This window comes from Aspergillus welwitschiae, assembly GCF_003344945.1.
Source record: "Aspergillus welwitschiae strain CBS 139.54b unplaced genomic scaffold BDQ94scaffold_11, whole genome shotgun sequence".
NCBI lineage: Eukaryota > Fungi > Ascomycota > Eurotiomycetes > Eurotiales > Aspergillaceae > Aspergillus > Aspergillus welwitschiae.
In genome coordinates this window covers 558,808-575,192 of record NW_020798705.1, presented here as the reverse complement: position 1 = coordinate 575,192, position 16,385 = coordinate 558,808, and the positions used below count along the sequence as shown (strand labels likewise).

The following is a 16,385-nucleotide window of genomic DNA, read 5'->3' as shown; positions in this document are numbered from 1 at the left end:
GGACTTTTTTGCGAAGTGGGGGTGCGTAGCCCTTTCTGATGATTGGCTTTAGTAAATTTGATTCACATTGTCTTGTCTGTTATACATACTATGTAGTATTCCGTATCCGTGTCACTGTAGTAGGCTCGATTTCTACTAAAGTTATGACGAATACCACGTTGATATCCCAACAAAGGAGCCCTAATCATGATAAGATCAACGGTAACAATAGAGCCTCATTTCATGATCTACCTGGCAAGTAATGACAACGTCATCACGGGTCCATGGTAACTGTTTCCACCGACGCATTGGCTGGTCATTTGCAGTTTTCTCTAGCCAATAAACCCCCTTGAATCTCCGAGATGTTGGAAGAATCGCCAAAATCCACTTTGCTCTCTTGGCCAATGGCGACGCGTCATTTCATTGTGTGGGACGTGACTGGAAGATGCGACGAGGGATGGAGTAATGTGGAAGGGAAAGGGGTAGTGAGGTGGATGCTATGTCAAGTGTTCATATCGGAATATAGTGATTCGCTAATTACTCTATTTTTCAACTCATATAAGATTGAATCATTAGTTTTTCCAGCATTTGCCTTGTTCGGCTTTTGGTTAGGGACTTGCCTGGCAACATGCGCAGTACATCAATGCAGCCCTGAGATATGATACGGACTTACATGCTTTTGGTCATTTACACAAGGAGACGACCTCTATTGTTTTGTAAAAAAGAATTTGCCTATTACTATCAAGAGTCATCTTGCAAGATTTTTGATACCATGCTGAATGTCATCATCGCTATGGAGTAGACCCTTTACCTCAAGAGCCGAGAAGAGGAGGCAAATATAGATATAATAGATAAAGACCAAAGGAAAAGGGATTGTCTTAAGGAATGAAAGAGATAGGAGGGAAGAGAAGGCCTAACTTGGTTGCTGCTGCTAGTAGAAAGGCAGGGTTAACCCAATTTGATCTTTTGAGTCCCCTCTGATAGGAGTAACAGGCAAATCGAGGATGCACACGAGTGGGTAAGAGCCCGCAAGGATAACTGTTGGGGGAAGTGAAAAGTTGGCGCTGATTGGCTGGTTCGTCAATCACCACCCGCCCAGACGCGTATTGTGCCCTAAATACCAAAACATATGTGAACTCTGAGTAAATAAAACAACGGTCAATGAAATGAAAGGGGCATTTGAACTTCAACATGCTGTGTTTGTCCCCTTGTCACTCCTTATCATTGCTCATAAGGATGACTGCTGTCACGATGCCAGCAAAGCCACACTAAGACTCATAGTTCTTTCTAGCATGCGGCTAAGCAGGGATGTACGGTAGGAACCGGCGACGTTCAAGCGTCGCAGGAATCGCGCCGGTGAAGCACTCTCCCGAGCCCGATCATGAGCCCGGAATGGCCTCCTGGGAGCCTTCGATTTGACTCATTCTTCTGCTATATAAGTTTTCTTCTGCTCTTATTTCACAACCAACAGTCACAATCTCCAACATGGCTGCCTCCTCCACAGGTGATCCCAGGATAACTACCAAGTCAGAACAAGATGCCAACAGTTCTGCGCAAGGCCAGCATGCGGCCAACACTGAAGTCAACAATGTATTGCCAGAAACGAACCCAAACGCGATGCACGGTTTTAAGCTCTTTGCCATTTTTGTAGGCATATGCTTCGGCGCGTTTCTGATGTCATTGGATATTTTCATCATCGCAACTGTACTACCCTGACCCCCTTCTTTATCTATGTCGTAGTTGACCACGGCTAGGCCATTCCATCCATTACAGCCGACTTCCATGATACCGCCCAACTGGCCTGGTATCCAGCTGCGTACTCGCTCACAACATGCGCATTGACTCCGTTGGCAGGCAAGTTGAGCTCAATGTTTCCGCTCCGCTGGATCTACGTATCATTCTTCTCTATATTCCTGCTTGGCAGCCTCGTGTGTGGCTTTGCGCCAAACAGCAACACCTTCATCGCGGGCCGTGCAATCGCAGGTATCGGGGCATCCGGTGTCGCAAGTGGCGGCTTCGTTATCGTCCTGACTGTATCCCCCGAAAAGTCAAAGCCAGTGCTGCTCGGAATATGCAGCAGTTGCTTCGCCATGGGCCTTATCCTAGCACCCGTCATTGGTGGAGCATTTACGCAATATGCTACTTGGCGGTGGTGTTTCTGGGTTAATCTTCCTCCAGGTGCTCTGACATTGCTGGCGATGCTGTGCTTTTTCAGGCCCCCGTCCATACAGCGCGACCGGACTGCTGTCCAACGGATCATTGACTTGGATCTTATTGGTTGTGCCATTTTCATTCCGGGTATCTTCATGCTTCTTCTTGCTATGATGTGGGGCGGTACAAAAGAGTCATGGGACTCAGCGACGACCATTGGTCTGTTCGTAGGATCTGCTGTCATGCTTATCATCTTTGTTTCCTGGGAAGGCTACAAGGGTGAAGACGCAATGATACCGGGAAATATCGTTGCCAGACGAACCATCACCTTCAGTGTCGTGTTCTCATTTTTTCATTTCGGCTCTGTCGGTATTATGAATTACTATCTTCCTGAGTGGTTCCAGGTAGTGGAAGGCGCCAGTCCGTTGGAAAGTGGCACGCGAACTCTGGCTTCAGTGCTCGCTCAAATAGTCGGGACCCTTTCTGCTGGATTTCTAGGTATGATGCCCCACGGTAGCTGCTATCTTGAAATGGCAGTTAAGCACAAGCTAACACTAAGCATTGGCAGCACGCAAAATACACTACTACAATCCTTGGCTGTACATCGGCCCCCTCTTCATGTGCACTGCAGCAGCACTATACACACACTTCTCGACCTTTCACACTCCTTCCAGCCACTGGATCGGCTTTCAAGTCATTCAGGGTCTTGGTGTCGGCATGGCACAGCAAATGCCATCGCTCATCATCCAGCATTCCGTGCGCGACAAACCAGAGCTCATGCCGGCCGCGATATCTCTGAACCTATTCTTCCAGTACTTAGGGGCCACTATCACGCAATCCCTTGGCGGTATCGTATTTCGCTCAATCCTACTCCCGGAATTGGCAGACCATGCTGGTTTGAATGCTGATCAAATTGCGCTGGTGTCCGCTGCTGGAATGGCGGATGTACGTGATACCGTTGACGAATATTTTCCCAATCTGTTAGGTCTCGTTTTGGAAGCTTATAATAAGGCTATTACTTCAACTTTTGTGAGTGATCCTTTCTATGCAGCCACTGTGATGAAAGTGGAACTAATCAAATGGGCATGTTAGTATGTTGCTGTTGGGACTACAGCTGCAGCGTTCTGCTTGGCTTTTGGGGTGAAGTGGGAGAGAATTACTGAGAAAGCGACAAATGGTCCGGAAGAGGCCGTAGCTGAAGAGAAGTAGATCTTTCTACTTTGTATGTGTGGAGGGTGTGTAGAAGATGTGTATATTTCGAAGATTATATATTATGCTCACAGAAGTCTCATCTCATCTCTCACTTGTGTTTGTCCACAGGTATCACTGACTACTACTCCACCAAGGGTGGAGATCACACAGAACTTGAAGCTGCTACTAAATGCGTGCCGCATTTCGGGATGCCGTATTTTTTATTAAAAAAATGGGAAGTAGTTGAAGGCTAATCTTGCCCGAGGCAACGAATTTCCAGACGATAATTAGATATATTTCCCAATATGCTAGAGCTCACTGTCAAGAGAGCATAAGGCTACGCAAAGGCATTAGTTACTTGAATCTTGCTACGAGGCTGCCTAACCACCCGTTACGTGTGCCAGTCTTCCGGCGGAACATACTGGATCATCGCGCCCGGAAGCGGGGCATGATCGAGCGATCACATATCAGGAGAACCCATTGAACTAGATAAACGATCGGACATCGCCCGAAGGATTGTCGTTGTGTACAAACCCACAGTGGATCGGAGTATTACGTGAGGTTTCTGACTGGTCGATCGGGCGAATTGTTGGGAGCTAATTTAGTAGCATTTTGGGCGTGGGATGGATTGTCTAGGCAGTAACGTTCGGCGGCTATTTACGGTGAATGAACCATATGACTTTCTGGATGTGTTCAGCCTGCGTATAATGGACTTGATAATATAAGTAGATGGTAGTGGTATCATTGCTCATGGGCATATTGTTTGTGTCTGATATAACTGGACTTTTTTGAGCTACTAAATTTCAATACATTTCTGCCACTACTACCAAGTCAATTGCCCGAGCTGGCATGCTAGACTGCTTTTAGGGGCTATCTTGAGAGCAACTACAGACTACCCTGAAAGCTGTTTAAGCGCCGAAGATCCCGTAACGACACTTCAAGCACTGTGGATGCTACGTCAAAGCAGACCACTGGGAGCGTTATCACTTGATAATGATTTAGATGAATGCGTGTCTTTCTTTGTCTATAAAGCTAGTCCAAGTTAGACTCAATTGTAGGGGTTGCGTTAGCGTATGTGGAGTCTAATGAGAAAGTAATTTCCCACGATGAAACCAGTGACGGCCAGTGGGTAGACGGGAAGGCTCGGGCCTTTGCGCTATTCTGTACTGTTACTTTACTACTGTCGTCACAAAGGTACTTCAAGATACCTTTTCTTGAATGGTCAACTGTTGATGTTTAAGGAATATGAGCTGGGGTAGTGGTATCTCTAAAGACTGTCTGAAAACTCAAGCACGTATTCAGTAGTTAGGGGCCAGCAAATTCTCTTCGACAACACCAGTCCACTCAAATTCCACTTTTTGTTAATACAAAGCTGGCCAACTTCATAAGACATATAATCTTTGCAGCCTCAACCAGATTTGAAGATAATAACTCCAGCTATAGGGGTTCGGGAACTTTGCCTGGTACTGGTATAGATTATGACAACTCTTATGCCCTTATACATGCGCCACTGACATTTAGGTTTCTAGGTCATATCTGCTACTGAAGAAAGGATGCTTCAGTCCTGCATGAATTGCCGACAAGAAAGACGATGTTGAGATGCCTACGACTGTACCATTTGCCAGAACTTCTTGGCCTGTCGAAAGTGCTACGGTCAAATAGACATTTACCTAGGCGACCGGCCGGTCCCTGGACCGAAAGCGCATGTACACAAGTTCCAATTATGGGACAGCCGGGAGCCAGAATTCCAGGGCATGTCCATGCAGGGATCCTTACCTGATATTGAGGAAGGTCTATACTCGGAACTTGTCGATCCAGAGGAGTCGGACCAAGCGCCGAATAGTGATAGCGGCAGTGACGCAAATGATCTTTTTTTAGAGGATCCTCCTGCGTCTGTCGGCAGTAGCACATCCTCTGGATATAAAGAGTATGATCAGAAGGGGTTTTGGTAGGGAAGGGGACTGAAATAAATTAGCATCTGGCGTACAATTTAGTTATTACATGCTGCTTTGATGGGCCATATCAGACGATCTCTATGATTTATAGATACCTTGTTATAGGAATGGGCTCATAGCACATAATGGTTATACAATCATTATGAAGGGCTGGGATAGCTCATTTCCCTGCTATGTTCTTTCGAAGGTGAATAGGGTCCGATTTCAATGATGAAGCTGGCTAGTTGGAAAGAAATTCGCTTCATCATGGGGTGGAAGGTGTCTGATACATCGTAGGTGCTTTTCGCCTGAGAATGACGGAAGGGAGACAGAGGAAGAGAGTAGGTGTGTGATGATATGTGATGGAAAGATAAAGACACAGTCTGTAGTGTGTACTAATATACTGTGTTCTCTGGTATCACCAGAGGGACCGTGTATATATTAAAGATTGCATGTGCATAATTGCATATCTTGGTACTAGCTTCTCCTACCCATAAATTGATCGTGGTCACCCGTCGCTGTAATTATGGCCGATAAACTTATGTCTCCATGTCAAAGATTATACCAAAGCATGTTATCACGAAAATATACTGCTATTTGGAACGTGATCAACAGTCCCCGCACGAGGTAGGTTTCTGGCTCCTCCTTATTCTTCGGCTCCTTGGTGTCCACTGCTTGAAATAATAGCTGTGATCGGTGCGAGGAATATGACTTTGTGGGAAGTTGGACCACGAGGGGAGCTATGCATTATCGGTAGATATGGTCTCTGTCGAATTTATCCATGAGGGGTCGGGCATATTCCCGGGCCGCAAGTAGTTGTTTCTGGAGAATTGCAGGTAGGACGCAGTGGGACAGAAGTTTTGCTGACGCGTATGCTGGAAAATTCGCTCGAGGTATACTGGGCATCATTGTAGCTAGCATGGGCTGAAGCGTTGATCCAGAATGACTCCAAGTTGTCGAAATAATTAACTGAGAAAGACATATCCGGGAGATTAACAGAGGTACTACCCTCCAGGCCTCTCATCCATTGCTGACAGTTCAGCCGGGTATGCTCCATCTGGCGGTACTTTATATTTCCCCGGTCCCGACATCGGATAGTACGTATCCGCTGGTAGTTCAGCAGTAAATTCTGGTTTGTGATCCTGCCGATATTGTCGCACAAAAGCATGAGGTGTTTGTGAGTTCATTGACCCCGACCGTGAATACTCACTCGGTGACATGGGCACCTGATAGGACGATCGTCGGGACCGTTCATCCGGCGGCATGGTGGCAGAGGTACTTGATCGATCCGCTGGGTTATAAGTCCTAAGCACTCCGTCTTCCATAATACCCTGCAAGACACCTGCATCGAGGAGTTCGGCCTTCTTGATCAGGCGATCCACCAATATCTTGGATGCGGCGCGCAGCTGGCTCTTCACGAATGAGATCAGTGTAAGGTTGCATTCGATCTCGACCTCTTCGCGCAGACACAATCCTCCATTCTTACTCCCCGCAGGCTCTGTAGCTGTGAATGCAAGCGACGGGTCATTTATCGGGTCCTCCACAATGCGATACGTGTTGCGCAGATCAACGCCCATGGGTGCGTAGGTGTGGGTTACCAGCCCCCAGGGCTCATCGTGGAAGCAACCTTTGAAGCTGATTGTGCCGGGGACGTAGCGCACTCGCTCAGTAATCTCATACCATGTTGAGTAGTACTCGTCTGCTGGGGCATTGCGTGGTGCTTTGATGGGGTGGTGGGATATGACAAGAGGGTTGAGAGAGATGATCTCGCCGTGGTTGTGGAGGATGTCGATGGCTAGTTGACGGGGGATATTGGAGGGGAGGGAAATGGTGTTAGTGTAGACTTCTTTCTTGCGCAGCATTATGATGGATTGCCGTTAGTCCGGGTTTGCGGTAGTCCGGATGCAGGGTAACATTGTAGGTGGTGAGGATGATGATAATGATAATGATGAAGAGAAAGTTGTTGATGCCTGCGTGGGAAAAGAGGTGGGGGTCAGCCGACCTCGTATTCGGCTGCTCAGACCAGAGTTTATCAAGGCGGGCCAATGTCAGCCATCAGAGCTGAGGCAGAGACGGAAGTAAGCAACAAGGCAATTGTTCAGCGAGCAGGCTGATCTTCAACCTAGTATCTCCAGAATCAACCTAGTATATATATGGTAATCAGTTCGCGAGGGTGGATTCTTTCAACTCCTTGGCATTCAGCGACCGTCTATCGCTGCCATAACAGTAGATAGTATGCTTTGGTATCATTTTAAAGAGCCACAGGCCAATTTCAATCAGGCACTGCAATGGGTAAAAAGTCAATTGTTTCTTTTTTAGACTCAATGAACTATGGACTCGAATAACTTTAACGGGTTAGACTCACAAGTGGGGGCGTCTAGAAATCCCTTACCTAATCATATTTCTGCCTTATCGGTTTAATGTACATCCCTTCCGAGGATATGTCTCGTTGATTCCTTGGGCATCCATTATGATGACTATACTATGAGCTATCCCCTAATAACTTCAGTGATAACATTATTTTAGGAGCACTTTAAGATACACCTCCATCCCATGCCCGTTCAATATAAAGCTAGTCTAAATTTGGTAGCCATCATCACAGCCATTCATATGTTCGAGATATATCCCTGCCCTACAGGCTATCCCAAGTACACTAGGATTGTAGCTCGCAGAGCCAAGAGGATTCTTAACTCCAAGACCATCCTTGTCTCCCACGAAGATCCCCTCCCATGCAAGAGAATCATCCTGATGATCTAGTGCAGCAAAGGGACGACAAACAGTCATATGGGAGGATGTTTCGTTGGCAGCTCCTTATTCATCTCGACAGCGACATCAGTAAGACCAGAAATGTCACCTGCTTGGTCAACAGGCCTACCAACCTATCCCGGTTGATTAAATAGGAAAAGTGGGGAAAGTAAGATGATCAGGAGGCTTGTATCTATCCTAAGATAGGATATTGGACTCAGGTCTGGGCGGACTGCAATGTAGCTAGCTTTGCTCCAAGCGATATAATTTGATTCGAGCACATTAATTCTTCTGCGTTGAAGTCGCCTCCAGCAGTTTGTCAGTCCGATATCCTCTTCAACCTTCCCAGTGGGTATGTGCGTCAAGGGGACCTGGCATTAAAATGCTGACTTCGGACCCATAGGCTTTCCTTTTCTATTCTTACCCAGTTATGTATCATGGGCAAGTCCGTATCAGACATTAACATTTAGCTCACGCAGTTACTATAATCCCCCCTGTTCCTCGTTTAGCGATACCTCCCTTCCTTCATCCTTGGGGGGTCTAAAGCCTCTGTTACGATACATTAGTCCCCTGGAAATACTGATAGAACTTGACCAGATGCACATACTCATAGTAGCAAATTCACGTCTCATGAATCCTTCCGAGCTTAGCATCGGCTGTCTGCACCTCGTTGGGTTAGTTACTCACAAGGAAAAGAGAAGGGAAATGTATCAGAGACTGACAAGACCCTCAACAAATTCTTTCATCATTCTTGTCTCACGTTCCAACCAATTCAGGTGACACTGTTTAATCGGCTGGGGCGTGAATGTCTGCGCGCGATCGAAATCCATCCATAATACTCGATCAGATGTTATCTGTACCATCATGTTGCGAGGATATGGAACCCCATGGTAAACACCAGCACGGTGCATCTCTAACAGGATCTGCTGGAGCTTATGAAGTCGTTTTTCGGAGTAGTTCGATAGACCAATTGGGTGAATATCTGGTACATACTCCATCAAAATAGCATTCGGATATAGGGTATCCTCAACGAAGTCTTGCAAATATGGTAAATAATGAAATGGGTTGATGTGTTCGATCAGACCATAGAAAGCTGGGACATGTCCTCGGTCACAGAAGCCATGTTCTCGTAGACGCATAAATGCCGCGCTTTAGCACTTGAATGGATCAGTTTCGCGATTTCAAGGACGAGTTCGATGTTTGACGGGTAATGGCCGTGGAGAGTGATACTACGTGTATTGGAAAGGTCAATGGTCATCGCAAAGAGATTCGGTCGGCTGCTTCATGATACCTACCACTTTCAAGATACAATCTTTCTCATGCCATACCGTGCAAAAGATACAAGATACTGGTGAATTCTTGAGCTGTTTCACAAAGCTGACCTCAGAAAGGCTAAAAGTCGTCATGGTTGATGGCTCCTGCGATGCAATGGACCTTGAGGATGAATGATGTTGGGAACTCCTTGGGTGAAAAGCAGTGAAGAGTAGATACCTGCTGGGAAGGTCTCGGCACATGAACCCCACATGATCTGACGGTAACAGCCGTTGAAATCTCAGTGATCGCTAGAAAAATTCGCAGACTGCCAGCAGTCATGTATGAAGGAACCGACCAGCACCAGGAAGTTAGCGAGCAAGAGCAGAAGGAAGATAACTTTTTAGGGTCCGAACTTGTTAGACACGCAGGCTCTGTGGATGCCAAACTCATAGTGCTTCTAGGCTCTCACACCCCGCCCCTCAAGCCGCTCGAGCCTCCCTTTATCACATTACACTAGTGACTATAACTATAGGTATAATAGCGATGGTGATAGAGGCCAATGAAAATACAAGTGACTCTGGGCTATTCAGGCACCATGCCATCAATGCGCACAGAGTCAAAGGATGAGAGGCGAACATTATAGATATGCAATGTCGGCTGGGCATGGCCTACGTCTCCCACTAGACATGCACTCCTCTCTCCCGGTGGTCAGGAGAGACTGTTCAGACCTGAAGATATAACTTCTGGATCGTTTGCCATGTCATTGATCATAGCCCAAGGTGTGCTTGGATTCAACGGTCATATCGTAGCCATGGCTTCAGGAAATGTAGCAATTAGTATACTCAAATTCTCTCCTCTCGCTTCTGCACCCATTTCACTGCCCCCTACTGTGGACGTTAGTGTTGTTACTATGCTCTACTACTCCTGAGTCTCTGGCCTCCCTATTCTCTGGTTCCTCACTCTCCTGCTCCTCACTCCCCCGGTACTCTGTTTCTTCACTTCCTGACGAGAACTCTTCACTGTCAGATAAATGGTCCATAACCTCATACGCAGCCTCAGCCCTGTGCAGAAAATGTTAATCATGCCATATCACTCATATACGGAGTACCCTACCAGCCTTGTTCGTGGAGCGGATAGAAGCTTCCAATCATCTGTCGCCAAGGGTTTTCCTTCATGAAACCAAATCTTCCAGCAAATTCTTTTTCTTCCGGTATTGCTGAATCGGATCCCTTAAGAATTTCGTCCGATGTGCCGAATAGGAATGGAATGCTAGAATGGCGAGCCACAAATTGGCGAACCCTGATTGAGTCGATCGTCAGCGCGACAATCAGCGATAAGCCTGCTCCATTGTTATCTCTCCTATTCATAAGTAAGTAGGAACGTATAGGGTTATGTTGAGACATTTTGAGTCACCCCTGCTGCTTGGTGGCCATCGATATATCGTTTTGTATACCATTTTATTCTACTTGGCAGAACTCTGTTTTGACAGGTTACAATTATATTTACTGGTATAAGACTTATATTGAGGATAAATCTGCTAGATACTAGTCTATTACTAAAATTAAAAAGAGAAAAGGTAAAATGGCTGTTTTTTAGGTCTTGAATTAGTTAGCTGTAACTAAGTGATTTGTTTCGCATTACTCCACCTGTTATTGGGCAGTTGGGGCCGAGATGCCGCGAATGATGGAGAGAGACCGGAGTTGGACCGCAATTCCGGATATTACTAGTACCTTACCTCCAAGTACCAATGCACCCTTCTTTAAATGAATCACGGCTGCTCGACAATCAGCCTTCTGGAAGCGTTGGCGCCTTGAACACGCTGGTTTTTATTTTTCCCTGCTTTTTCTTTCTTCCTCCCTTTTCTTCCCCTTCAACCTGTTTCATTCCCCGTACGCCGTCCACGTATCCACGAACATCATGTTCGCGTCGAGTATCCGATCGAGAGCTCTGGGATTGAGCCCACGAGCCCGGTTTGAGAATACGTACGAGAGAATCTTCCCTTGCAATGCTTCTCTTTCCCTCCTCAAAATTCGACAAATGCTGATAACCATTGTTACTAGTCGTCTTCCATCTTCCAGTAGCGGGCGCCGTTATAGATCCGATGAGACCCTCAACCGAATTTCCTCGAAAATCACACAACCCAAATCCCAGGGTGCTTCGCAAGCAATGCTCTACGCCACCGGCCTAACAGAGGAAGACATGTCTAAGCCACAGGTCGGTATCTCCTCGGTGTGGTTCGAGGGTAACCCATGCAACATGCACTTGCATGACCTGTCTGCCATTGTGCGAGATTCCGTGCTCCGTGCGGGTCTGGTCCCTATGCGATTCAACTCAGTTGGAGTGTCGGATGGGATCAGTATGGGTACAAAGGGAATGAGATACAGCCTGCAGAGCCGGGAGCTGATCGCTGATGGTATTGAGACGGTGATGAATGCCCAGTGGTACGATGCGAATGTGTCGCTCCCGGGTTGTGATAAGAATATGCCAGGTGTATTAATGGCGATGGGACGCACGAACCGACCTAGTATCATGGTCTACGGTGGCAGTATCAAGCCTGGATGCAGTGCAAAGGGCCAAAAATTGGACCTGGTCAGTGCATTCCAGTCATATGGCCAGTTCATCACCGGCCAGATCGACGAGAAGGAGCGGTTCGATATCATTCGCAATGCATGCCCCGGCAGAGGTGCATGTGGTGGCATGTACACGGCTAATACGCTGGCCACGGCTATTGAGACTATGGGAATGACTGTTCCTGGTAGTAGTAGTTGCCCGGCAGATGATCGCAAGAAGCTAGTTGAGTGCGAAAACATTGGCGAGGTGGTTAAAAATATGCTCAGGGAAGATATCAAACCCAGGGATATCTTAACACGTCAAGCCTTCGAGAATGCAATGATTGTGGTGAACGTGCTGGGTGGCAGTACTAATGCTGTTTTACATCTGATTGCCATTGCTGACTCTGTCGGTATCAAGTTGACTATTGATGACTTCCAGACAGTATCTGATAAGACCCCGTTCCTGGCTGATTTGAAGCCATCTGGAAAATATCTTATGAATGATCTTTATAATATCGGTGGTACACCAGCCCTTCTGAAATATCTCCTGAAGGAGGGCTTGATCGATGGCTCAGGAATTACTGTTACCGGTAAAACAATGAAGGAAAATGTAGCCTCATGGCCTGATTTTCCTGCTGATCAGGATATCATCCGCCCCCTCAACAACCCTATCAAACCATCTGGCCATCTCCAGATTCTTCGCGGATCGCTGGCCCCGGGTGGTTCCGTGGGTAAGATTACTGGAAAGGAGGGTCTGCGGTTTGAGGGTATAGCTAAATGCTATGATTACGAAGATGCATTCATTGAGTCCCTTGAGCGGGGTGAGATCAAGAAGGGCGAGAAAACAGTCGTGATTATCCGGTATGAAGGCCCCAAGGGTGGCCCAGGAATGCCCGAGATGCTTAAGCCCAGCGCGGCCATTATGGGTGCTGGACTTGGCCAGGACGTTGCTCTTCTTACAGATGGAAGATTCTCGGGTGGCAGTCACGGATTCTTGATCGGACATATCGTGCCGGAAGCCATGGAGGGTGGCCCGATCGCGTTGGCTCGGGACGGTGATCGGATCGTGATTGATGCTGAGGAAAGAGTGGTTGATCTGGATATCTCTACTGAGGAGCTCGAGGAGAGGAGGAAGGAGTGGAACGCCCCCCCGCTCCGATACCAGAAGGGAACTTTGAAGAAATATTGCACGCTGGTCAGCGACGCCAGCCATGGTTGTGTCACGGACGGGCCGATCTAGGTATCCAGTCTAAATGTACAAAGACAGCAGTTAGATGAGAATTAAAAGTCCAAGTATACATATCTTCGGTTTTCATCGCAGGTTAACTTACCATATCTCATTAGGCCCTGTAGGAGCAACTCTACATGATGATATTACTAGCCTGGATAGGTACCACTTGCGTTGATTGCCATCTGCGTCGATTGCCATCAAGATTTTCTACTGTAAGAGCCCATAAGGCAACAAGGAACCGAGTGCGAGCAAAGGCCGAGCTGCAGTTAGACTTGGGAATTGGTCTACACTTGCACATTTCGCGGCCTTCTTTCTCTGGCCAGTCAATGGAGGGCTGCCTGTCGTCGTCGCTGACCACCATCAATAGGCACATACCATCGGGTCGCTTCCGCTGAATTGCCCTATTGATACATACCTACTCTGCGCCGATGAGCCAGGCATGGCCTTGGTATCCGATTTCCGTATTACGGATTACGTGCCTGTGACTTGCACTTTGAAAGGAGTACATAGCTAAATTGATTAGGATCCTGCCCAGACCGGTCCAAATAAAGGGGTATCGAAGGAGTAGAAATTGGTATCACACTCTGTTACGTTCGATGTTTCACTGAAGACTATCAACGACCAAGGTGGTGCGGCCAAAAAAGCCGGGGTTGTGTCGGAAGATTCCCATATGCATCAGACCAAGCTCTGCTGGCGGAGTAATGAACTTTCTCCGCGGCGTGATTAGATTTTATCTGGCGATCGCTTGCTTATTGTTTGGACAACTCCCCACTCTCCGATACCGCAGGCTCCCTGTCAGAGATGCGAGCTATGATAGGCTCTGATTCAGTTTAAAGGGAGACTACCAAACTAATGTACAGTGTAGGGTGGTATCTACACCTGTATTTGGGGGCGCGAAATAGACCTAATGTAGATATCCGCTACCGGCTAATCCTACCGTGATCCACACGTATTCCAGATTACATACCTACTATCAATATCGAGGGAACCATTCGTCGCTGACTCCTTAGCTGCCATTGGTACGGATTGCGGAATCACATCCGCATCCGTAGGAACAGTCCCACTTGGATCAGGAGTGGTACCAGAGCTATGACCTATATCAACTAGCCCTGGGCTTGGCAAGTCCATAATATGACATTTTAGCCGCAGCCAAAATTCACGAGATATTTTACTACTATATAATCAAAATAAAGCCATTTCTATATATGAAAGAATCAAATAATTTATTACAGAAGCTAGTTCTAATATGACTAATTGAATGGCAGTTACTATATCATGGTGATGCTTGTTTTTTCTTAAAAATAGGCTCCATCATATATATAGCTTCTTAAGCAAGTTGCAGGCCCTCAACTCCTATTAGGACCTCTCCTATAGTAAGAAAAGCTCTAGGGGCTGTGCACTTTAATTTTGACCGCTTACTTTATCTATAAAGTTCAGCCATCTAATACTATAGTAGAATAACTTTATGTATAGTAGAGCTAGCTGCTTTTAACTAAGCAACGTAAGACAAGAGCTCAATGTGCAAAAATGGCGGGATTCTGAAGAGGCCCATGCCAGGCGTCGAACAACGACCTGTATCGGTTCTTGGGCTGGTCCCTCAAACTCGAGCGAGGAAAGAACGGTCGTGGTAACAAGGGTGTCCACAAGTCTAGCTTGTTGAATACCGACTGGAATAATCTTCGTGGTTACTACTAAAAACTGACTAAGATCAAGATCGATGATAAAGATTAGTCAGAAGTTCGGAGGATCAATAGCTTGAAGTTTATTCTTTTGAATCTCTAACTCTTTTGTCTAACCATCTGATTTATAGGGTATCATGTCCTTAGTTATAGAGCATGGTTTAGATATACAACAGAAAAGGAAGACGTCAATCTACATTAAATATATGAGCTCGTTGAATGAAACAATTCCCCGACTCGGCTAAAGAAGTTCTACCTTGGATACCAGCGTATCCAAGTATGCGTGTTCTATACGCTGGCTCTGTTCGCTGTACACCGCAGGAGCAGCGATCCTCAGCGCTTATGAAGAATCATTTATTAAGAAACTGGGGTCCTGTTCATTATCCAGCAACGCGACAGTGTGTCGAAACCATGTTGGAATGGGGTGCCACCACAGCTCCGTTGATAAGGCTCTTTCGGAGTGAAATCTCGAAACGTCTATTTTACTTGGAAATTTTCAATTATCAATTATTATTATACTGCCATCCCACATTACTCATACATGCATTTGCATGCAACTCCTCGCACCTTTATTATCAAACAATATCAAATCATTTTCGCTTGTGCAATTCCCCTATGTATAATGATTGTTTCTTCCAACATCTGCTGCCATATAGTGGCGTCCCAATCTTCAGCCACTCTAGACTCCGCGACTAGAGGGGTATCGTCAAGTATTCCTTGTGTTGATGAATTAGGGTTCTCAGCTTCCTGGATGTGTATTCTCACGAATGTCCATTGAATGTGCCGTGCAGGCATTTCCGGACCGCTTAGCCGAAATTAACGCTCCATACAATAACGCAATTAGAACTATCTTTGTGAGTAGACTGATGACCTCTTTCTTCAAAGTTCTGACAACGGATCTACGGTATCTTCCAATAGCTGGTAGTGCTCCGGCATTCATTCTGGCCGCCGGTATTCCTTGGATCAATGCTCCCTCGACGCGGGAAGGTAATATACATTGTACAGAGGAAATCGATAAATTTAAGTCTGACAAGAATCCCAATGTGTGAGACCAACACAGAGCCAGCCATGTGACCGTCAAGTTGGAATGATAACCCAGCAGAAATATATACTGTCCCTCGGTCCCTCACCACTGAAAAGGGTAGTAGTATTAGTATCTGACATGGCAACGACACAGGTTCGCTACAATACACTTTGACATTTTTCTCCAGTTTTTCTCACAGACCCCTCTTTTTCTTCAAGCTGTCGAACAAAAAGCAAGGACGATATTTTGCACTAAAATATCATTTTATTAGCATTCTCCTTGAACATATCCGGGCTTTTGTTTTCCCGATTACAGCATCACGTGATCATAGATTTGTGGGTTGACAGAAGCCGCCCGGAATAACTTCAAATATACAACCTGACTTCAGATAGAGCTTTCCGCTTAGTATAGCTCAACAGCCATGCTCGTCTGGGTTTTGTAACAGTATACGCGCATATAAATATACCGCGCAAATACCGCACCGCAGATACTAGCTCAGAGGCGGCAATAATCCCAGTCGTCCTCACTTTACTAAACTTCCCCTTTGCCCGTATGTTATATACAATCCTACCATCCTCAACTTCATAGTAGAACTAAATATCCATAGTTCCCAATATCATTACTCAATGACATTTTTGACATCTC

The 16,385-nt window shown here is 46.4% G+C and overlaps 4 protein-coding genes across 4 annotated transcripts; 2 read left to right on the top strand and 2 right to left on the bottom strand.

The window, feature by feature from the left end:
- The first annotated feature begins 1,441 nt into the window (after window positions 1–1,441).
- On the top strand, window positions 1,442–3,760 carry BDQ94DRAFT_16033 (MDR family MFS transporter). The gene is made up of 4 exons (XM_026769201.1): window positions 1,442–1,683; window positions 1,734–2,628; window positions 2,699–3,159; window positions 3,223–3,760. The coding sequence occupies exons 1-4, from the start codon at window positions 1,465–1,467 to the stop codon at window positions 3,337–3,339; spliced, it is 1,692 nt and encodes a 563-aa protein (XP_026627874.1). The 5' UTR covers window positions 1,442–1,464; the 3' UTR covers window positions 3,340–3,760.
- Window positions 3,761–5,689: 1,929 nt separating this feature from the next.
- Window positions 5,690–7,226, bottom strand: BDQ94DRAFT_141015 (uncharacterized protein). Its single transcript, XM_026765734.1, has one exon. The coding sequence runs from the start codon at window positions 7,115–7,117 to the stop codon at window positions 6,260–6,262; it is 858 nt and encodes a 285-aa protein (XP_026627873.1). The 5' UTR covers window positions 7,118–7,226; the 3' UTR covers window positions 5,690–6,259.
- A 1,256-nt stretch (window positions 7,227–8,482) lies between these two features.
- Window positions 8,483–9,406, bottom strand: BDQ94DRAFT_158748 (uncharacterized protein; the record flags this gene model as incomplete). The annotated part of the gene is made up of 5 exons (XM_026768993.1): window positions 8,483–8,549; window positions 8,626–8,660; window positions 8,723–9,126; window positions 9,190–9,229; window positions 9,296–9,406. The coding sequence occupies 5 exons, from the start codon at window positions 9,404–9,406 to the stop codon at window positions 8,483–8,485; spliced, it is 657 nt and encodes a 218-aa protein (XP_026627872.1).
- A 1,627-nt stretch (window positions 9,407–11,033) lies between these two features.
- Window positions 11,034–13,094, top strand: BDQ94DRAFT_141014 (dihydroxy-acid dehydratase). The gene is made up of 2 exons (XM_026765733.1): window positions 11,034–11,236; window positions 11,315–13,094. The coding sequence occupies exons 1-2, from the start codon at window positions 11,172–11,174 to the stop codon at window positions 13,044–13,046; spliced, it is 1,797 nt and encodes a 598-aa protein (XP_026627871.1). The 5' UTR covers window positions 11,034–11,171; the 3' UTR covers window positions 13,047–13,094.
- The last annotated feature ends 3,291 nt before the right edge of the window (window positions 13,095–16,385 follow it).

Coding starts and splice junctions, on each gene's coding strand:
- BDQ94DRAFT_141015 (XM_026765734.1), bottom strand. CDS start 7,117: ATGCTGCGCAAGAAAGAAGTCTACACTAACACCATTTCCCTCCCCTCC.
- BDQ94DRAFT_16033 (XM_026769201.1), top strand. CDS start 1,465: ATGGCTGCCTCCTCCACAGGTGATCCCAGGATAACTACCAAGTCAGAA. Junction 1,684..1,733: donor ATATTTTCATCATCGCAACT/GTACTACCCTGA, acceptor GACCACGGCTAG/GCCATTCCATCCATTACAGC. Junction 2,629..2,698: donor CCTTTCTGCTGGATTTCTAG/GTATGATGCCCC, acceptor AAGCATTGGCAG/CACGCAAAATACACTACTAC.
- BDQ94DRAFT_141014 (XM_026765733.1), top strand. CDS start 11,172: ATGTTCGCGTCGAGTATCCGATCGAGAGCTCTGGGATTGAGCCCACGA. Junction 11,237..11,314: donor CGAGCCCGGTTTGAGAATAC/GTACGAGAGAAT, acceptor CATTGTTACTAG/TCGTCTTCCATCTTCCAGTA.